This window comes from Protopterus annectens, chromosome 10.part0 (genome assembly GCF_019279795.1).
Source record: "Protopterus annectens isolate FY-2018-M chromosome 10.part0, PAN1.0, whole genome shotgun sequence".
Lineage (NCBI taxonomy): Eukaryota > Metazoa > Chordata > Ceratodontiformes > Protopteridae > Protopterus > Protopterus annectens.
In genome coordinates this window covers 1,428,164,959-1,428,188,759 of record NC_056744.1, presented here as the reverse complement: position 1 = coordinate 1,428,188,759, position 23,801 = coordinate 1,428,164,959, and the positions used below count along the sequence as shown (strand labels likewise).

Below are 23,801 nucleotides of genomic sequence, written 5' to 3'. Positions count from 1 at the left end.
ACTAACCCGCCGTCCTGCCCCCATCCTGGAAGATCTGGAAGTAATAATTTGGGTGCCCTTGGTTGGAGACCCTTTAGTATTGGTTGTTTTTATGGTTGTTATTCTGGTGAGCAGCAAACAAGATCTGGGGATTGTACTGGTGCACCATGGGATACCTGCTTAGCCACAAGCCAACCAGAAGTCTTCCAGCTTGTAAATTGGCCAATTCGGAGCTGAGGATCAGCTCCTAACCCATATGTAAAAATGAAGGGTGAGATGGACTACCAACATGGAACGTTATGGTGAGTACATAACTTCTTATTTTAGGTGGAATATATCTATGCCAGAAAATCTTCCTCGCTTGCCAGTAGCTCCTTACTACTAAAAATCTACTATTACTATCTTCCCCCTTCTTCTATCACTATTGGAGTTGCTCTAGCAATTAGTGTAAGTACTCTCCTTTGTCCCTGATACTTTGCAGAATATTCATCCTGAAATCCTTTCTTTATGAAATTTACATGGTCACTTCTTTACAAATGTGTCTCCTGTAGCATTGCTATGTGCACTGGGGATTTCTTAATATAATTTAATACTCTTTTGACTTTTTGTTTATACCTGTGTGACCATTCATGTTCCCAAATATGTCTAGTGTGTTTTGTACAGACATTATGGTAAGAAATTATTTGTCCCACCTATTACTTATGATAGCTTTTTTAAATGTCTGTTTCCAGCTTTTATGTTACACATACCCATTTCTGTTTGGCAGGTTGCTCTCTTGTACATTTCTTTCATGGCATTCTCCATTTGAACCATTTTACAAGACTTTTTGTTTTAATGAAAACCCTCAAACAAACCCCCCCCCCCCCCGCCAGAGCACTCTAGTAACCTATTAACTTAAAACAACTACAGAAAACTATGTACATCTTCAAGTAATGAAGTTTACCCCTCGTGATAGGAACAATTTTCCCAAGTCTACAGCCACACACACACATGCATCACTTAACCTAACAATAATTTTATCCATGCTAAGATGCATATTACAACCTATGATCCTCCTTATACCAGCTGCTGTCTGTTCTTGTCTTATCTTCATTCCCCTTCTAGATGTGATAAACAGCTTATGTGCTTTCAGAAAACATTAACATTTAGCCTTAAAGAGTGTTCTGGATTTTTTCCCTTCCCCCTATAGTCAGTTTATCTCCATGGAAACACAAGTACCAAGTATACAGCTCTGAGCATTAATCTGCCAAAGGAAAGCTTTTCATTACCTTCAAATGCCTTAATCAAGACATTCACTTGTGCAAAATGAAGAGAGAACATTTCAACTCTACTTATATTATAATCGGTGCACTTTTACACCTCACCCCACCTCAACAACTCAAGATTACAACATATTAATTTAAACATGCTTCTGGCCAGGCTTTCTTCTCTTTTTACATTGTAATACCTACATTTCTTAAAACTAGAAAAGAAGGGAAAGAGGCAATAGTTTACTTTAGTGTCTTTATCGCCTTCCACAGTAACTGAAAATGTTGTACAAAATAACATGCAATTTATATCGTGAAATATTTTATACAAATAATGTTAAGAACAAAAATTGTTTGTTTTGGTTTTTTTTTTCCTTTTTGTTCCTCCCTTCAGTGTCCCTCCAAACATTAATGTCATGAAATGGGGCACATGCATTTCACACCCCATAACTTTTAACAAAGTCAACAAAAGTTTAGACTTTCCACTCTTTCTTGTAAAGCTATATTTCACAAATGTGATTGATGCTTTATAGTCTCACATTTATTCACTAATTTCAGTGTTGCTAGTGTTCTTCGTGTTCATCTCCATTTCCCAATCACTGACTCAGGTTTAAGTCCAAGGTTCTCCCAATTCTTCTAGTTAGCTCCTGTGCTGTTTTCAGTCTCTCAAACATTTTCCTTTGGATCATTGGATAAGGTTTTACCGACAAAGTCACTCTATCTGCTTTATTAGCAAAAGAATGAGAAGCAGAGTCTGCTTCTGTTTGTTGGCTCACTTTTTGTTGGATAAGCTTTTGTATTTCCTCCGTAACCTGTTTTACATCAACAAATTACTTTGATCCTCCAGGGTGAAATATTCTGAACATGGCTGGGTACAGCAGCTTGAATATCACAACTGCCTCTCGACATTCCCTTATTGTAGGATACATTTGCTTCATACCTCTCAACCTGAAATCATCAAAAATCTGGACAAGGCCCATGAAAAATAGGTACAAATCTGTACACTGATTAACGTAAAATTTGCATACATAATTACATAACCCCTCCCACTCCAATGGGATTGTGGGATATTAACTTTCAAATGCAAACTGAAGAACAGACAACCAAAATATGGCACCAGAGTCCCCCTGCAGCCTTTCCAATGGCCAGTTACCTGGCTATTTCACCCCATTTACCATAAACACTTGTGTGCATATTGTTTTACTTCTACAATGACTATTTGGATTTTATTTTTACATTTTATAGCACAATGCACAACCAGGAATAAGTATCTGCTAAACAAAGCAGTACTGTCTCACAATGAAAATAGACTCTGCCCTTGAAACTCACATTCATTGAAACAGCATTGAAACCCACACCACATCCAAAGAAAATGCATCTGGCCAGTGTTGGATAAAGATTACCTTTGGGCTGTTTTCAAATCAAAGGCCCCTTGTACACAAAACAAGAAACATACATGCATTCTTTGATACACCTTCCTGACTTTATTAAATTATATTCCTTGTACAATACAGCACACTTGTTAGACTTAAGTTAGAGCGCATTTTAAATTTATAGTTTGAACATTTTTCCAGTAGGCAATGAAACAAAATGCATGAACCAATGACATAGAAGAATGTGCAGGCTAGCAGGAAACCAGAGCAACATTTTTTGGCGGGGAGTGAGGAGACAGGAATCTCTTTTTTCTTTATACAGAAAGAAAGGAAATGGGGAATGCATGCAAGATAAAGAAGGGTAGGCAAAGGGGCTAGGTCAGTGTTAAGTGGCAGAGACACACACACACACACACACACACACACACACACACACACACACACACACACACACACAGACTAGAACAATTTGTGGTATGCACTCTTATTTAATAATTTATTTACGAATGCTTTGGTTACCAGGTTGGCCCTACTGGAAGTAAGCCCACGAACACAGTGGACTCAGGGAAGAAAACCTTCAACAAGAAAACAGAACACATTTCAAAGAATTAACTACACATACCAACTATGTAAAGGAAGTCAGCATATCCACATTTATAAGAAAACCAGTCTCACAGAATACATTTAAAGAATACTGATTATAACAGAAAAAAATGATTTTAAATAACACATATCGTTATTAATAATACATTGACATTCTATGTAAACTGATTTTTACAGTGCATATCATGAGAACAAAAAAAAAATACTATATTAGTAGGTGAAGCCAGAAGGCGTCATACTATTTTACATGATCTGTCACATAGAAAGGTTTAAAAATCGTTTGCATCAACTTAAGGGGAAAAGTTTAGAACAGACCTAACAAGCAGAGACAGTTGATTATTCACAGATGCTAGGGATATCATAAACAAATGTGTCATCAGTCACTCATAGTTATAAGGAAGACTGTTTAACAGACATTATTTAGTAACTGCAACCCTCCAAATTCTGTCGTACAAGCACAATTTTTACTAAAGACAGCAAAATCCCAAAGCAAAATCAGAAGACAAGTTAAAGAAAACGCAGATTTGATCTACTATGTAAAATGACACGCAGATATTTCACAGGGTTGCTAGTAGTCAAGCACCCTTAAATTCCTTCTGTCGGGGAATATTGAGAGACTGGGAACTACTGACAAACTTGCACAACATTAAACACCACATACCCATCCAAGTAGTGAAGAAATGCATGGCGTGGTATAGTCTGACCATTCCAATCCCACCCCCACCTACAGACTGCTCTTAGCAGCTGAAATGGAAACTACATTTTTTTTTGCTACACAGCTACTGTCGATAACAGGGTTGGTGCAGAGAGATAATACTAGGGCAGCTTACTCCAGACAGTTAAGGCGTCGGAAGAGGTCCTGCATATTCGAGACAGTGATTCTGTCATTATCACTTTGCTAACAGCAGTACTGTTTACAGCAACACAAGGCTACGTGAAAACAGTCTACACTTAAATGCAGACTGCCGAGCTAAGGTTAATAAAACCAAATCTGCACACACACACAGCCGACTTTAATAAATCCGTCGAGAAAAGCAAAGGGTGCAAGTACAGCTTCTTAGTTTTTAACATACTTTGGCGTATCAGACTGCCGACAGTGCCGAGTACTCTAGGTACAAAATGCTTTCAGAAGAACTACACTTAAGCACAAATGCCAGAAGTAATTGCCATTCAGCTTAATAGAACTATACTTCAAACACACAGCACCACACACACAGTTCCTTTAATTGCCATTCAGCTTAATAGAACTATACTTCAAACACACAACACCACACACACAGTTCCTTACCTAGTCAGTTAGTATACGAATCGAAATGGCAGCAGATTAAGTCCCTATTCTCTCGGCTTGGCAGCAACAATACAGAAAAAGCAAATACAAAGTCCCCCTCAGCAGCATTCTCTGTCCGAAATGACAGGCAGCACCAAAGTCAGCAGTTTCTATCCAAAGCAGCAAAGCCAGCATCCTCTGCAGCAACGGTTCAAAACTAGCATTGTTGGCAGCAACAGTTCAAACTAAGCACTTCCCGCCTGCTTGCAGCCAGCCGGAAATGATGACATGAGCTCCTTGAGCTCAATTCCGACTGGCTGGTAGTGCTGACGGCGCTGACGTCATCACGCACGTGATGACGTCAGCTCCGACAGAGCGAAAATTAGAAAAATGAAAAAACAAAAGCGAAGAAATCGGAAATGAAGGGGTGCCACTCGGGAATCGTGGCACCCCTTCATTTGGACCCCAAAACTCGGTAAATACCGAGCAATTCGGGACGGTTGAGAGGTCTGATTTGCTTTTCTTCTGCCTAGTGTATAGTGAATAATCATTTTTCACAAACACTCTACTGTCTCCAACATTTACTACTTTGCCTCTTTGCTACAATTTTGTCAGGATCAGTTATTTCTGCTGGTATGATTGCATCTTTACTAATACATGTCTTGGCTGGTTTCTCTTGGCTAGGTTTTGGAGCATGCACGCAATGTGCCCTTTCAGTTAGCAAATCTTGTTGTGGAATACCAGTCCAGTTGCTTATTTATGCTTTCATAAGATTACTACGGTCTGCTCCTACTAGTTTCTTTGGTACAATGAGGTTTTCTCTTTATTTTCTGTCCTCTAACTGTACAATTTTTGATATAGCTCTTCTTGAACAATCTTATACTCAAAGACAGCCTTTTCTTCATTTTGACCTCTGATTTTTTTTATCAGTTCATCTGAATAGCTGTTTAAACCTTCTTCCATATTTTCCAGCCTTTTATTTTTGAATTGATATACACTCCTTCAGTGTTTTGAGTGGTTTAATCAGCTCTGAGCATATTTGGCTTATTTTTTCCTTTATATTACTGGGAGCAATGTCTGGCAGCAAAGCTTATGCTTGAACTGTTTTACTGAACAACTGCAGGATTCTTCCCAATTAATGTTTTCACTTCAGTTTTTCTAGTTGATTTTCTTTCAGGCTTTCTGTTTCTTCTTTTTTGACATCCAAACAGTGTACTTACTAGCCAGTAACTGAATTTACTAATATTTGCAGAGTTTCTGGCCCTGGTCTCAATTTCTTTTTTCACTCTAGGACATACCTCTCAGCCTTTTAGTGCAAGAAGTTTGGACAAAGGCCCCAAATAAGGACATATTTTAAATATTGCTCTTATAAAATTAAAAAGATGCTAGAATAACATGTATGTGTTAACATACATTTTCTGAAGTATACAAAGTGTGAAACTCAAATCTCTGTCATTTAATGAATTTAAGCAGCAGTGGTCAACCAAAAAAAAAACCAGACATTTTATGAGGATCAGACCAAAAATATGAGGCAAAAATCTGGGCAGTTGACAGGTATGCTGTGGTAGAGCTGAAATCAAGCTGTTGATCAGTGTGTAGATAACTTGGAAGTCTGATCTCGGGTGTAGTGAGCTGAAGTTGGTAATTGTACCATTTGGAGAAAATGAGATCAAAAGATGGACTTACTGATGGTAAGAGGGGGTGAAATATGTGGGACTGCAGCTTTATTCTGCTTTGATTTAAATATTTCACCAGAATCAAGGGCATAGTGTGATGGTATAAAGAAGTGGCGTGAGGGGATGGTTTGATATGTTGGGGATTTTAACAGATAGGATAAATATCAGGTGATAATGTTCTCACTGATTCTGTACTCATTCTCAAGGGGAGAGGTGTTGTACAAGCTGCATGAGACATGCTGCAACTTTGTGTAGAAGGGACAGAAAATGAGAATCAGTAGCAGGAGGAAGATGACCGATGAAATGACAAGGTTGGAGGTGTCCAAGTTGAAAAGATTTGTGGTTGTGATGAATTTAGTTGAGCGACAAAAGGTTTGGGTTTTAGGGGGTTGATGTGAGTGATGAGGTGTTGGCAGAGGGAGTCATGTGGGTATATAACATCAGACTATTGAAAGATACTAAATGCTGGGCAGAAAGGCAGGAAGTATGGGTGCTGGATGAGACTGCATGAGGGACTGTGAGGCATCCCATCACTGCAGGTGAAGGGACACAGGTTGAAAGAAGGAGAGTAAGTTAATGAATATTTGTGATGATGGAGTTTGTACAAGGAATAATTTGAAGTTCCAGCACAGTTTGTGCTAGAAAGAGTAGGAGGAGGAAGATGGCTGAGATACTTTATGGTTCAGCAGGCAGTACTAAGATAGTTTGAAGGCATATGCAAGGAAGAAGCTAGGGCTGAAAGGGGAGATGTACTGGGAACACTTGTATAAAAGGAAGAAAGGGGTGAGAGTATGTTTGATTTCAGGAAGGGAATGGGAAAAGCTGGCGGGGTATTGGAGGCATGAACATGCAGCCCTTCTTCTTAACACTGTGAATACATATCAAGGAACAACATCTCTACTCATGACTCACATAAGTTGGGGGGGGGGTGGCTGAATGGGTCAGTTTTGGAAGATTAAGGGAGATGGGGTGGGTAGGTCTTGTGGTAGATTTTCAAATGCAGCTAGTCCATAGGTGGTTACATGACTTTAGGTAAACTAAAATGTGTAGGGATTTTGCTCCTTGATATGTATTGTCAGTGTTGAGAGGAAGGGATGTGGGTTGCATAGGTGACAGGAGTATCAGGGTGTGAAGGTTGTGGCTTGTGGTATTTGAGTTTTGCAAGGAGGTGAGATAATGATAATGAATGGGGACCAGCAAAAATGCCAGTTTGGGATTATTTGACAGGAGATGATTGGATAACAGTTCAGAAATTAAGTTGTATGTTTGTGTCAGGGTGGTCAAGCTGCAAAGGTGGATAAAAGAAGAGTTGAGAAATCGATTAGAGAGTGGGCCTTGAGTGATGTAGAAAAGACCCGCTGCAGACATTACATAGACAGCTGAGTTATCACATAATAAGGATCAAAGATCAGAATAAATTAGATCAGCTGTTTATCTCTCTTGTGAAGATAAATCAAGGACTACCAGTAGTCATAGAGGCTCCTTCTTAACGACTATTGCATGACATTGCCTTTTGTTGTGTTAAATATACTAAAAATTTAGAGACCAGTCAACTGCATTCATTTTAAGTTGCTCCTAATTCATTTCCATATTTTAGGAGTGTTTCTACTGATAATAACTTGGATACTGTCATGTGAACTAATGCTCACACATTCATAGAACACTATAGGATTGATTCCAGTCCTAAGGTAGACCAGTGTTTGGCATGACTGTGTTTGTTGCAAGCTGTTCTAGAATGTCCAGCCAGGATTGCCCTACACCGTGAATGGAAGCATGCATGTGACATATGGCATACCCTGTACAACCAAAAGGCTTTGGTATACTGCCCAGACAGCTGGCTGCCCTAGGCAGGGAATCCATATATGTAAAGAATACTGCAACAATGAAGAGAGGTACATGTACTGTTATGGTAAGATTTTACACAACTGTACTTTTTGAAATGTGTCTAATAAATGGCATAACTTTCACAAACAGTAGATTGTGATTGTAAATTATTGGTTTGCCCTCTGTTGCTGCATCCTTGTCATATTTATCTCTCCTTTATAATTTGAAAATTTAGAACTGAAAGCTGAAATAGAGAAACTGAAAACTGCTCAGATGAGTAGTCAGGGAATTGATATGGAAACCTTCATGTTGTGCCAGCAGGAGATCAAAACCTTGAGGAAGAAGCTAAGCCAGATGGAGAAGGATATGATAGAAGCACAGAGGTATGACTGACTGGTGCTTTTTGCAGTTTTACTGTTGGTTTTGTGGCAAATATGCATTCCAAAAAACTGTCATTATGGTGTTCAGAACACTGATGAACAAAATGGTCTAGTAGGATGTAATAGTACACTATTCAAAACATAATTATTTGGCAAAATATTGAAGACATTTACTTTTAAGTCATTTCATCTTAATATTCCTCAATTCATTGACAAAATATTTTGCATCAAGTCAAGAACTAATGTCTGCCCCAAGCATGAATCAGTAGTAGATAGGACCATTCAGAGCAAACCTCATGCATTACAATGCAGCTTGTATAAAGGTATGTAGTTTTTGAAAGCTTTGTTTCTTTTTGATAGCATATAAGCCCTGGAATTCACAGCTGGCTTTTGTGAAAGTGGTTTATATAGTATGGAAAAGGTTCCAGACTAATAAGCCCCTCACTGCCAAATAGTGCAATTATGTTTACTTAATCCCACTGTGCTGCTCTGTAAGGAGTCTTACATAGTATGGCAAGCAATAAAAGTCATTGCTATGCAAGAACCATGAAAAGCAGTGTACAAAATGCATAACTGTATGCAAGTATTATCTGCATTTCACCTGTATCATTAGAAGAATCTGAGGTAGGTAGTGTAGATCATTGTGTGTATTGTACCTAGTCAGTCACTGTAGCTAGATAGCACGCCCATATAGGTTAGTGAGCACTTGCAAAATCAGTGCCATTTTGTATAGTTAGAGTGAATGCAGGCATGAATGGAGATGCATGTGAGTGTGTTTGAAGTAATGAGTCAGTCAGTCAGTTTAAATATATGTTCCATTTACAGCTCCTGATGTGTTTATGTGCAATAAATAACTTAAACCCATCACAGTGCCTCAATGTCTCATTTCATAAACAAGACATGTGACATGACATAGTGTCAGAATGGGATCCGAAGTTGAAGCAATTCATGAACCATGAGGCACGCAATTAGAAGTGGAGAAATGTACAGGCGCCAACTTCCAAACAGGTCCACAGTTATTCAAAGGTACTTAAACTCGTTTAAATGAATTTTTAGTCACCTAATAAGTATCAAAGCATTCAAAACGTTCAAAATAATTGCCAAGATAAACTAAATGTCCAAAATTGTGACATACTGATAAAAGTATTTGAAATAAATACAAAAGTGTTCAAAATAATTTCCAAAGTGTTAAAATGTACGAAAAGGCACTACTTTTTTGCATTAACCAAAACTTTTCATGGTACCCAAAGTGTTTGGAATGTTCACAGTGTTTGTAGTGTTAAAGTGAAGCCTTTTCAGAGAGATTGTTTTGCATTTGAGCATAATTACAAATACCTGGTCTATGCTTATATTTAAATGTATTATATTTAAATGCATTTTGTTGTTATGGCAGAGGAATTTTGCAAACCTGGTGTTGGATAATAATATTGCTGAGAATTGGCAAGTGTTTGAGCAAGAATATGATATTTTCATACAGACTGTATTTTCTGATAAAGGTGAATCTACAAAAGCATTCACACTTCTTAATTTAGCTTGCTCGGAAGCAGTTGAGAGGAAATGTTCATTTGTGTATGCACCTGCCATGTATGTAGGGGAGGGGCAGAACCACCATATTGTGATACAGGCTGAAATGTGGGAAGACCCTGAGTACTTAAAATGTAAATTTAGAGAAATGTGTAATCCTCAAATAAATACTACAGTGGAAAGGCACATGTTTCACACAAAAAATTAAAAGCCTGGTGAAACTATAGCAGCATATATTATCGACTTAAGAAATAAAGCAAAAACGTGCAAATTTGGTGATCTGAGAGATGAGCTGATAAAAGACAGGCTTGTGTGGGGTGTTACTAATGATGCAGTGAGAAAGATTTTGTTTTGAGATATGATTTAACGTTGAGCAAACACATTGAGATTTGTCAAATACATCAGCTTACAGAAAAATAAATGAATATGCTTACAAATGAGAAAAACTTGGATGCAGTGTCTGCCAGTGCAAATGTTGATAGTGTACAATATAAAGCTAAGATGAAAAAGAAATATAAACAAAGGTTTTGGCAGTGCCCAACCTTAACTATAAACCAAATGTGGCCACAACACCCAACCTTATTGTTAACTGTCATAATTGTGGAGGCAGTTGTGAACCTAAATGAGAAAAATGCTTAGCTTTTGGTCAGCAGTGTCATAAATGTAAAAAATGGGATCATTTCCAAAGGCTTTGCAAGTTTAAAGTGGTACATACTTCTATTAAAAGAGAGCATCTGAAGAAGCAAGTAGATCAGATAGAGAGCTGTGAGCAAACTTTCTGTCTTGATGGTGTCCCTGTGATTGATGAAACAGTTAACACAGCTGATTATCGGTTGGCAGCAAAGAGTGAAATATTTTGTACTATTAGGATTAATGGGAAACCTGCAGAGCTTAAAGCGGCCATTGGATCCAAGTGCAATGTTATATCAGCACAAGTGTTTGCTAAAGTAAGAGCTGGTGAAAACTTGATTCAGCAAAGTGTGCAAAACTAGTTGCTTATGGTGGTGAAGAGATTCAAACTGATGGCGCAGTAGTTCTCACATGCCAGTCTGATGGGAACAGCTATGACTTGCAGTTTTACTTAGTCAAAAGGCACGTGGAGTCACTGTTAGGCCTCAAAGACAGTTTGAGAATGGGACTGATTTCATTTAATAAAGAGGTCCACCATATATATATAAGTCTGAACAACAACAATAGTTTTACACAGACTATTTTTAGTGGATATGCTGATTTTTTTCACGGACGAGCTTGTCAAACTTCCAGTCACATATTCCATGAAGTTAAACCATGAAGCAAGCCCAGTTGTCAGACCAGCAAGGAAGATTCTGGTAGTAATGCAGAGCAAGGTAAAAGCAGAACTTGACAAAATTGTGAATTTAGGTGTCCTTACTTCTGAAAAAGAACCAACTGAATGGGTATCCTCCTTGGTCGTAGCTCATTAGAATAACTCAGATGATATTCAATTATGTATTGATCCGAGAGACTTAAACAAAGCACTTAAGCGTCCTCATCTTCTGATGCAAACAGTAAAAGAAGCAGCTTCTCTCATGCCAAATGCCACTGTATTTTCAGTCTTAGATGCAAAAAGTTCCTTTTGGCAAATTTCGCTGGATCACAAATCTTCATTGTTAACCACTTTCAGTACACCATTTGGAAGATACAGTTTCTTGAGAATGCCATTTGGGATAAATTCTGCCAGTGCAGTATTTCATCGTGCAACAGAACAAGTTTTTTCTGGTTATCCCCATGCTATTATAGTAGACAACATTATTGTAGGGAGCAATGGTGAAGATGAACATGATAGAAATCTCAAGAAAGTTCTAGACTGTGCTTGTGAAGTATATCTTAAATTGAATCCTCAGAAATGTAAATTCAAACTGAAAGAAGTTAGTTATGTGGGTCATTTGTTTACCAATTCTGGTTTACAACCAGAGTCGTCTAAGCAAGCAGCAATTCTTGAGATGCCAGTTCTAGAAAATGTCACATCTTTGCAACGTTTTCTTGGTATGGTCAACTATTTAGAAAAGTTCATCCCAGACCTGAGTGAGCTTTCAGCACCCTTACTTGACTTGACACACAAAAATGTAAACTGGTCTTGATTGGAACAACACTAAATAGGATTTAACGTTCTGAAACAGAACATTGCCAGTCCACCCACACTGAGATATTATAATGTTAAAAAACTTGTAACACTTTCCTGTGATGCTTCAAAGTATGGTCTTGGTGTAGCATGTCTTCAAGAAGGCACACCTGCAGTCTATGCATTCAGAACTTTAACCTAAACTGAAATGCAGTATGCACAAATTGAAAAGGAGCTTTTGGCAGTAGTGTTTGCATGTTCGAAGGTCAATGATTATATTTATGGAAAACCTATTCAAATGGAGACTGATCACCAACCTCTAGTGACAGTTCTGAAGAAGCCAGTACATACAGTCCGAGCATGCCTGCAAAGCATGATGTTCAAATTGCAGTAGTACAATTTTAATATAGTTTATGCTAAAGGCAAATATCTTTACTTTGCTGATGCTTTGTCGAGAGCACCCAGACAAACAGCAGAACAACATGACAAGAGACAATAAACTTTGCAGTCATGGAAGTCAAAAGTTTTTCCTTATCGTGTTTTGATGAACTCAGAAATAACACAACTACAGACCCAGTTCTTCAGAAACTGCAACATTATATCAGCCAAGATTGGCCAGCACAACAAACTAGTCTACCACTTGACATTCAGCAGTATTTTCTTACTGAGATGAGCTCATGATGGAAGATGGAATTGTTATGAAAGATTCTAAAGAGAGAATTCCTACAGCATTACAACAGGAATATATCAACATTTTGCATAGTGGTCACCTAGGTACTGATTTGGCCAAAAGAAGGGCAAGAGACATAGTATTTTGGCCATCTATGTCAAAAGATATAAAGAAGGAAATACTAGCATGTTCAATTTGCAATAGTACTAAATCACACCAACAAAAAGAAGCACTTCAGCTAAATCAGATTCTTGAATTATCAAGGCTGATGTTTGCTACTGATATTTTCGAATGGAATGGTCATCATTACTTAGTGTTAGTATACTCTTATTCGAATTGGTTTGAAATTGACCTTCTTCCTAACTTAAAGTCTAGCACTGTCATTATGAAACTGAAGAGACATTTTTCTGTCCATGGTAGTCTGCACAAAGCCATTTCTGACAATGACGCACAGTCTACAAGTCAGCAGCTCAACAAATTTGCTGAGTCTTGGGACTTTGTCCATGTTACTAGTAGTCCTGAGTATCCACAGTCCAGTAGGTTACCTAAGCATGCAGTTCGAAGTGTGAAACATTTGTTAGAGAAATCCAAGAGAGATGGTACTCTTTTTCTTAACTTACTCAATGTCAGAAACATTCCTCGAGATAACTTTTTTGGTTCACCTGCTCAGAGATTAAAGTCCAGACAGACAAGAGCAACTTTACTGATCAGTAAGCAATTGTTAGTACCAAATGTAAAGAACAACAGAATGGTCAAGCCTCATCTTTCGAGAAAACTTCATTCACAAAAGTTGTACTAAGATAAGTCCAGCAAACCTCTTAGACCATTAAGACAAGGAGAAGTTGTGAGAATGCAAACATCTAAAGGATATGATCAAGTGCGTGTTGCCAAAAACTTTTGCGAAGAACCGAGATTTTACATCATGCAGTCTGATGGAATGGATTTCAGAAGGAATCGAAGACGCATATTGCCAGTCTTCGAACCAGTGATGCAGCAGATTGCCTGTGCCAGAAACTCTTTTTCTCAGAGTGAATCTACACTTGTTTGAATTCCAAAGGACGATGTACTTTCCTCAAATAATCCTGATGTAATCCACAAAGTTCCAGTTGTAAGAGAATCCCCAGAAACTGTCCCTGTTGCTAAACCCAGCCAAAGTTTTTATGTGACCAGATTGGGTAGAATTTCCAAACCCATTTCGAGATGGACAGCAACTTGGACTCTGTTGTTGTTATATGTTGATGTGATGTCTACCTTGTTAAAAATATCTTGTTCTCCTATTGCATGTTGAACAAATCAAAGAGGGAGGGATGTTGATCATTGTGTGTATTGTACTTAGTCAGCCATTGTTGCTAGATAGCACATGCATATAAGTTACTGAGCACATGCAAGATCAGTGGCATTTTGTATAGTCAGAGTGAATGCAGGTATGAATGGAGATGCACATACAAGTGTGTTTGAAGTAATGAGTCAGTCAGTTAGCTTAAATATATGATCTGATATTGTTAATCCTCGTTCATTCCTTATGCCTGAGTTATCGGTTCTGACCTCGGAACCGAGCCGGCCATCTTCCAAGCTTGCGATAGCCACAAACTCTCGAGCTAAATTCTTATCCACAGTTCCCCTCACCCTGTCACCTCAGATTTTGTTTGCTGCATCGCCATTCAGTCATGTCAAGCCACTTCTCTTGAGCTAAGTAAACTTCTTTGATAATACTTTATCGTATTACAGTTATTCTCTATTCTAAATTTGCTGACTAGTTATCTCTTACCCTATCGCATCTAGAAACTCTTTTTGATTTCCTCTAGCCCTTCTTTCTTACCGTGAGGTAACTCCTTTACCATCGTTGGTAAATTCTTTCCTGCTTTACCTTTGGGTATTTCTTGTACTATTGTTGGTACCTTCTTCCTTCCTTTTCTTTCTTCCTCCTATCATGGCAGAGAAAAAAGGTAGTCCGGGATTTAAAAGATGTGTGGATTGTGGGCATAAATTGCCTATTTTGGATGCATATGCATTATGTGTTTACTGTTTGGGTGTGCCTCACTTGACTGTTGACCCGTCTTGCGGGATTTGTGCTAATTTCTCTAACAGGACTTTGGTGGAAAGGAAAAATAAGCTGATTTTAAAGGGACTATTTAAATCTTCCTTTTCAGAGGCTATTTCTGGGGTGGAAGTTTCAACCCCTTCTAGTTCCCATAAGAATAGAGATGGACACAAGAAGGCCAAGTCTCTCCCATCGTCTCCTGCTGGGGACAACCAGGAACCGAGACCTAAGAAGGCCAAACTTTCTAGTTCGGATTTGACTTCCTCAACCCGAGGCTTTCGGTGCCTAGATCTTTGGTATCACCCATTACTTTGGCACTGAGTTTTGTGCCCTATACCTCATCGGAACCGAGGGGCCCCTCGGTTCAGACTTCCTTTATCGGCACCGACTTTTTCCTCGATGCAGACCTTTCTGGCATCGATGGCTGTTCCGACTCCAGCTTCTGCATCGACCCTGACTATTTTCACAGCATTGACTATTCTCTCGGTACCGACTACCTCGTTTTCCACACAGACTCTTTCAGCACCTACCTTAGTGCCAACTACCACTTCGGCACCGACCTCACCTTCGGCACTGATGATCTCCTCGATGCAGTCATCAGTAGTACAAGCCTTTACGGCTCTGTTGTTTTCGGTGCAGATGCCTATTTTAGCACCATCTAAAGACCCCTTTCTGGGCACCAAGTTTCCTGCATCCTTGAATAGACTCGACTCCCCTTCAGCTATGTCTGTGCGATCCACTAGAAGCCTCTTGGAACATGATGTGGTGCTCCTTTTGGATCAGTTGCTTTTGGCCAGAGGTATCCAACCCTCCAGGAACGATGCTTCATTTGGGGGTGATCACCCCACTCCAAGGACTCCTACTTATTCTCCTTCTTCATTGCCTTTGAAGCCCCCTGCCGTAGCACAGACTTCCCTCACTTTGGCTTCTTTCATGGACCTCAGTAAGGAGTCGCAGTTGCCTTTGTGGCAGGAGAGACTTGTCAATCCAGTCACTGCGATGGATGCTAGCTGTGATGTACGTACCCCTGGTTTTCACAGCCATCCAGGGACTCCGAGTCGGCAGGCTGATTTGCTTGAGCGGGGTGTGACCTCCTCGGGTGGACCAGCCTTCTAACTCATGGAGAAAGCTTTCGCATCTGTTGGCGATCCTGTGCTGTCAGTGCCCCCATCCTCCTCTGGACCACAATTTACACAAGACACCTCTGGCGCACACCGGGTACAAGGGCCTCAGGACACACTCCCACTGGAGGCTCCTCTTGCACTGTCTTCTCCAGATTCTCCTCCTGAGGAAGTTCATCACAAGAGTTTATGTAAGAGGAAGCACATGGACTCCCCAGAAGAGTCCCTCATGGAAGACACGGACTTTGATGATGGGGAAGGGTCCCCTCGGACACCCTCTGAGGTATCCTTTGGAGATATCCTCGAAATACTTAAGCAGAGAGGTGATTGGTGGCCCTATAACCCGACCTCTGAAGAGTCTGTGTTCCTGCAGGCCTTTCTTGCCCAGCCCCCTACCTCTTGGGTTACTCCACCCGCTGACGATTTTGTCCGGCTCGTCGTGCAGTGTGCTTCGAAGGCTCCTGACGCCATTGATGCCATTCCCCGCAGGCCAGATAAAATCCTGTCCCCTCCAGATAGTGAGCCTCACTGGTCCAAAGGTCTTCCTGTAGATGTCTTGGTGGTGACGGGCACAACAAAGAAGGCTCTAGCAGAAGAAAACCAGACTGTCCACCCGCCCAACAAAGAGTTCAGGGTGCTGGACAGATTAGGGAAGCGTACCTTTGCATCAGCGACCTTTGCAGTCATGTCCCTGAATTATATGGCACATTTTACCGGGCTTCAAAGGGACGTAATTTCTGAGCTCTCTGAAACCTTGGCCGGAGCTGTGTCTGATGAGGTCCGGGACAAAGTGGCCTCACAGTTAGCCACCCATGAATCGATTTCTAACTCCTCCATGTGTCTGATTTCTCATGCATCAGAAGGAGCGGCTAGAGCAGCAGGTGCAGGCATAGTCATGAGACGGCATGCCTGGATGTGCTTGTGTGATTTCGTGGAACCTTTCAAGGGTTCCTTTCTGAATGCTCCCCATTGAAGCCTCTTCGTCGTTTGGAACCAAGGTTAAAGACACACTGGCTAGGTGTGAACAGGATGGTAAGACCCTTTCTGCTGTGGGTGTCCGCTGTTCTTCCCCTCAGCAGGCTTTCTCCAGAAACCAGAAGAGTGGGAAGATGTGGCACAAAAAGTCTCAGGGTTCTTTCCATGACACACGAGCCAAGTTTTCCCCTAATGGCAGAGGGGGAAACTCGTATGGAAAACGCCCCATGTTATGTAGTCCAATCTCGCCTACATTTTTACTCACGGGTTCAGAGCTGAACATCGGCTCCGACTCTGCCAACTTATTTTTCTAGCACGAAGTCTCTAATTGGCTGGGCTAACCTGGTATCCCATGTTGCACTGCTCCATAGCCCCAGATGTCGTTTGCAGCTTGTGTAGCTAGGACGTGGTCTCGCTTGGCTGTGGCTAAGTAGCTTTAAAACTTCTTTTTTCTCACTGATATTTGTGTTTTTTTCTCACAAAAGCTATTTTAATAGCTATTTGCTCTTCTTGTTTAGTGTGTTTTGTGGTGTGAGTGATTTTTGTTGGTATCCCTCTGTTCTGATGGGCTAGGCCCATTTAAATTAGAGGACCTAGTCCTCCCTCCGTTGCATAGTTTGTCCTAATTTTTCTTGTGTTTAAAAAAAAAAAATGCGGGTTCTTCCTCTCTTCTGTGTGTGTGTGGTTTAGTCATCTCTAGAATCGTTTAAATTAGAGATTCTTGTCAGTGGTTGTTAGCGGTAGTTCCCGCCTTAACTGTTGTGGACTAGGGTCCTGTTGCTATTTGTGTGTGTGCATTAGCTTTATCGGTGGTCTTATTATGTCAAGGACCAAAACGAACATAAACCCTCTGGGTTTAAGAAATGTTCTAAATGCAGCTACAAGATGTCCATAACAGCTGGACATTCCGTTTGTGTATACTGCCTGGGGGCTATACATTTACAAGAGTCCTGTAGCTTTTGTCACGCCTTCAGTCTGAGGGTGCTACAGGAAAGAAAAAATAAACTTATACTGAAGGGTCTTCTAAAGCCTTCCTTTGAGGAGTCCTTGGACTCTTCCTCTGGTTCACAAACTAAAGCCAAGACTTCTAAGGCTAAGAAGAGATCTCAGGCTCCATCTGTTTTATCGGAGCCACCGGAGAAGACTACCAAATTGGATTTTACCTCCTCGGCTCCCTTGTCCTCGGAGCCGCAGGAGGTAGCTGTGGTTTTTGAATCAGCCTCGGCTCCAATTTTGTTAGAGCCCATTCAGAGCTGGTCTCCTAGTGTTAGACATGGCTCCCCAGCTAGGAGATCACAGTCACCTTCTCTCTCCTCCAAATCCTCTAGACTCCCTGATTTGGATGTGGATAGGGTGGTCTAGAGGCTCCTGCAGTCGCCTGTGTTGGCAAAATTATTTTCGGCTCGGACCCAGTCGGCTTCGGAGCCAATCCCGATGAGTGCACCGATGGTTCCTCCTCCGAGCACATCCTTGTCCCCCTCCTCCGAGCACATCCTTGTCTTTGGAGTCAGAGTGTTCTGCTCCGGGTGATGTACTGCCGGCTCCGATACCTCTTAAGGCTTTATCGGTGCTGACGTTGGCTCCAACCATGTCGGCTCCGTCCTCTGGTTTCGGAACTCGGGTTTCCTCTGTCGGGCTCGAGGGGGATACTTTGGGACTTATGTCAGTTCCGAGCCTCCCTCTCAGCACTTCGGCTCGAGGAACTTCGGCTCTGGTCGTGGCCTCGGAGGTTGGTCGGTCCTCAGATTCGGGGGGACCCGCCTTCGAGGCCATGAGGAGCACACTGGCCAGATCTTTAGTGACATCACCCGGATCGGTCATTCCGTCCCCTTCCACACCGGCGAGAGCCTCTGATGTTCCTCTGTCAGTTGACAGCGGAGCCCTAAGGTCTGGGGATACCCCCATGAGCGGTCCCCAACTTTCTGAGGGCCCCTCGGAGTCTGTGCCTGAGGAGCCCCCAAGAAAGAAGTTGTGCAAGAGGAAGCACATAGACTCCCAGGACGAGTCTGGCACTTCTGATACCGACCTCGAAGAGGGGTCCCCAAGTCGTCCTCCGATGACGTCTCTTTCTCCGACATCCTGGAGATTTTGAGGCAGAGAGGCGGCTGGTCGTCCAAACCCCCCTCTGAGGAGGAGTCTGTATTCCTCAAGGCTTTTAGGGCTCAACCTTCCGCCTTCTGGGTGTCTCCACCCTTCGATAAGCTCCTAGATTTGATCTGTCGAAGGGTGTGGGAGACTCCTGACTCGCTGGAACCTGTACCCAGACACCCAAATAAATTTCTTTCAGCTCCCCCTGGGAAAGAGATCCTGTCCAAAGGGGTTTCTGTGGATGCCATGGTGGTGACGGTGGCCACTCAGCAGGAAGTAGCCGAGTCTTCTTCCTCCGTCCATCCTCCTAACAAGGAGTCCAGGAGTATGGATCAGTACGGGAAGCATACCCTCTCTTTAGCGACCTTCACCCTTCGGTCTCTGAATTATCTTTGTCATTTTACTCAGCTCCAGAGAGATCTCCTTAAAGAGTTAGGAGATACTCTAACGGGTAACATACCTGAGGCATTAACGCAGACGGTTAACGCCCAGCTGTCTACTCTTGGCTCGATTGTCAACTCGTCCATGAAGCTCATATCTTATGCAGCCGAAGGGGCGAGCAGGGCAGCTAGTTCAGGTGTAGCCCTCAGGAGGCAGGCCTGGATGTGCCTGTGTCATTTCGCGGAGGCCTTCAAGTCTTCCTTCACTGACTTCCCTTTTGATGGGTCCTCACTCTTTGGGACCAAAGTGAAAGACACCCTCACCAGATGCGAGCAAGAGGGGAAGACCCTCTCTGCCGTAGGGGGTCCGTTTTTTCCTTCCATCTAGGCCTTACCCCAAGGCTCAGAGGGGAGGGAAAATGTGGGTCAAAAAGTCACAGAAGTCCTTCCCTGCTACTCAAGCTGAGTCCCCCTCCAGAGGCAGAGGAGGGGGAGGCTATTCTGGGAGACGCCACCCTAGGGGCAGAGGAGGCCCTCACAATTCGGGAGACCGTGATTCCTTTCGCGGGACTCCCTATCATCGTCCCTGATGTATTGCCCGACTGTGCTATTCCGGAGCCAGTCGGGGGCAGCATTTTGTTGTACCCGGAAGCCTGGGCAATTATCACTCAGGATCGATGGGTGCTTTGAATATTTACCAGAGGTTATTCTATCCCCTTGTTATCAGAGCCCCCCGCCAGCCAAGAGAATCCCAGACATTCCAACCAGTCAAAGGGATCACGCAACACTAGAAATTTCAAAGTTGCTGGAAAAAGGAGTCATCCAGCCTGTCCCCTCAGACCAGATCGGATTAGAGACTTACTCAAGACTCTTTTTGGTGCCAAAAACAATAGGGGACCTGAGACCCATTTTGGATCTCAGCCGATTGAATCGCTATGTCCTAAAGCCCAAGTTCCGAATGGTCACCCTTCAGTCTATTTTTCCGTTACTGGGAAAAGAAGTATGGATGTGCTCCATCGACCTCAAGGATGCTTACCACCATATCAAAATGGACAGGGCATCCAGGAGTCACTTACGCTTCCGGCTGGGTGCCAGTCATTTCCAGTTTTGTGCCCTGCCCTTTGGTCTCACCACAACCCCCAGGGTGTTCGCCAAGTGTTTGGCAGTGGTGACAGCTCACCTGAGATGTCAAGGATTCCAAGTGTTTCCATACCTGGACGACTGGCTCCTCACCGTCCCCACCAGGCATCTTCTCATTCAGGCCAGGGGAACGACCATTGCCCTTTGCCATCAGCTAGGAATTACTTTGAACTGGGGAAAGTCTGCCTTGCTGCCCTCACAGCGTTTCACATTTCTAGGTGCAGAGCTAGACACCGTTCATATGCGGGCGTTCCTGCCCCAAGAAAGGATAGAGGTGTTGCAGGGTCAGGTTCGCGCGTTGTTACCCCTCAAGAAGGTTCAGGCCAGATGGGTTCTGCAACTCCTGGAATCCATGGCAGCCACCATTATGTTAGTGCCTCTACCCAGATTACACATGAGGCTTCTGCAGTGGCTCCTCTCTGCCCAATGGTCCTTTCCAATGGTCCTTTCAGAAACTTCCCCTGTCCCATTTGATCCTACTCACCGATCGATGCAAACAGGAACTCTGCTGGTGGCTATGCTCTGCCAACTTGAACAAAGGGAATCCGTTTATTCCTATGCCATCAGTTGCCACTGTGACCACGGACGCCTCCCAGATGGGGTGGGGGGGCATTATCTTGGCAGGACGGTCCAAGGCACGTGGCAAGATCACGAGGTACATCTGCACATCAGTGTCCTAGAGATGAGAGCGGTGTTACCGGCGTTGCAAGCACTGCAGAGCTCTCTCCCCCTAGGAACGATTGCAATTCACTCAGACAACATGTCCGTGGTGTGGTACCTGAACAAGCAAGGGGGAACCAGATATTACCCCCTATGCAGAGAGGCCATGTGAGTGTGGCAGTGGGCAGTGTCTCCCCGACGGTTCCTAGTGGCAACACACATTCCGGGGAAGGCCAATGTGATAGCAGACAGGCTAAGCAGATCTATTCTGATGCCTTACGAGTGGTCCCTGCACCGCCGAGTTGTGGAGCAGATTTTCAACAGGTGGGGTCAGCCTTGCTGCGATCTTTTTGCCAATCCCCACAATGCCAAGTGCAGCAACTACTTCACTCTGATCCCCCCACAGGGGGAGTCACCCAGGGACGCTCTAGTCCACGAGTGGCCTCCCGGTCTGCTCTATGCTTTCCCTCCATTTCCTCTGCTACCAAGAGTGATTCAGAAAGCCATATCCTTGGGAAGCAAGATGATTCTAATTGCCCCACACTGGCCTCGCCAGATCTGGTTCTCCTTTCTTCATCAGTATGCAGTGGACAGTCCTTGGACTCTGGACCCAGCACCAGACCTACTGACACACATGTCGGGACAGTCCCATCCCTCCCTGCAGACCCTCAGGTTGACAGCCTGGCTACTCCACTTCCATCCTTAGTCAGACTTTGTTTTTCACCTGAGGTAGTACACATTTTATCTTCTTCTCATAAATCTTCTACCAGGAAGATTTATTCCATCAAGTGGAAAACATTTTCAATTTGGGCTTAGGCCCAGGGACTGGATCCTTTCACAGCCCCCATCCCTACTCTACTGTCTTTGATTTTTTATCCATACTTTTTCAGCAGGGTTCTGCTTCTGTGACCATTAAGGTCCAGCTGGCCGCTATTTCTAATTTTCATACCTCTTACGAACCTTCTCTCATGGCTCATAAAATATATAAGGCCTTTTTGAGGGGCACCTTGTTACTATGGCCTCCCGTGTCAGAGCCCATCATGCCATGGGATTTAAATTTTGTCTTACAAGCCCTGACATCATCACCGTTTGAGCCAGCTGCCACCTGTGAATTAAAATTTCTGTCCTGGAAAACTGCATTCTTAATAGCCATCACATCAGCCAGACGAGTGTTGGAGATTCAAGCGTTGTCCATCAAATCCCCGTATTTAATCTTTCATAAGGACAGAGTTTCCTTGAGACCTAATCCGTCCTTTCTTCCGAAAGTAACCTCTGCCGTTAATTTCAATCAGTCTATTGAGCTGCCAGTCTTCTTCCCTCAATTTTCCAGCAAGGCAGAGTTTAAATTTCATCAATTGGATGTACACAGGCAGCTTCGATTTTACTTACACAGGACAAAACAACTTCGTAAGTCTGACCAACTGTTTGTGTCCTTTTCAGAAAATAGAACAGGTTACCCTATTTCTAAGATTACAATTTCCAGATGGATTTCTGATTGCATCTCTTATGTCTATTCATCAGCAGGCAGAAATTTACCGTTCTCCGTCAAGGCTCACTCCACCAGGGCTGTTTCCGCTTCAGTAGCTTATCATTCCAGGCTATCTTTGGATGAAATTTGTGCTGCAGCCACGTGGGCTTCTCCCCACACCTTTATTACTCATTACAAATTAGACGTGGCTTCTAGGGGCCGGGCTTCCTTTGGTTCCACTGTTCTCAGGAGCATCTTCCATTGAGCCTCCCAGGATAAGAGGTGCTGTGGACGCTGTCCCGTGAGTAAGAATGTAGGCGAGATTGGACCACATAACATCTAAAAGTTATGTACTCACCATAACGTTCGATGTATGTGGTCCATATCGCCTCACATTCTTACATTCCCTCCCACCTGTCCCCCCCTCCTGGAGGATTTGGAGGCGACATTGGTCTTCAGTACCCATCGGTATTGGTTATTTTTTCTTTGCTAGCCTGGATAGTGTTCTACCTTACCGAACTGTGGTTGTGCATGAGGTGTGACTATGAGCTGCTGCAAACTAGATCTGGGGCTATGGAGCAGTGCAACATGGGATACCAGGTTAGACCAGCCAATTAGAGACTTCGTGCTAGAAAAATAAGTTGGCTGAGTCGGAGCCGATGTTCTGCTCCAAACCCGTGAGTAAGAATGTGAGGCGAGATGGACCACATACATCGAATGTTATGGTGATTACATAACTTCTAGTTTCGAGGCAGAGGAGGTCCGCATAACCAGGGTTCCAGAGGTTCTTTCTCTGGCCAGTCCTACCAGCGCTCCTGAAGAGTGGCCCAACTGCTTTCCTCTGGAAGCAGTTGGGGGTCGTTTCTCTTTGTACCCTTCTGCCTGGCTAACCATTTCCACCGATTCGTGGGTACGAGAGATAATAACCAGAGGTTATCATATTCCCTTTGTTCTTTATCCCACCCCACTAAGGAGCTTACCCGATGTTCCACCCAGTCAAAGGGTAGAAGCAGCATTAGAGATTTCAAAGCTGCTAAGAAAAAGAGTCATCCATATAGTCCCACCAGACCAAATAGGATCCGGATTCTACTCATGATTATTTTTAGTGCCAAAAAAAGACCGGAGAATGGAGACCAATTTTGGATCTCAGTGTACAAAAAAATTCGTAGAAGTACAGAAATTCCGGATGGTCACAATGCATTCTATCCTTCCACTCCTGGAGGCAGGCGATTGGATGACCTCTATAGATCTTCAAGATACATACTACCACATAAAGGTGGGCAGACCATCGAGAAGATTCCTTCG

At 42.8% G+C, this 23,801-nt stretch overlaps 1 protein-coding gene across 1 annotated transcript in view; it reads left to right on the top strand.

Moving 5' to 3' along the window:
* The window catches only part of KIF14 (kinesin family member 14), a 2,369,812-nt gene that overhangs the window by 888,071 nt on the left and 1,457,940 nt on the right, over window positions 1-23,801 (top strand). The window contains exon 12 of the mRNA XM_044086046.1: window positions 8,205-8,352. Coding sequence (XP_043941981.1) covers window positions 8,205-8,352 — 148 coding nt within the window. The remainder of the gene's footprint in view (window positions 1-8,204; window positions 8,353-23,801) is intronic.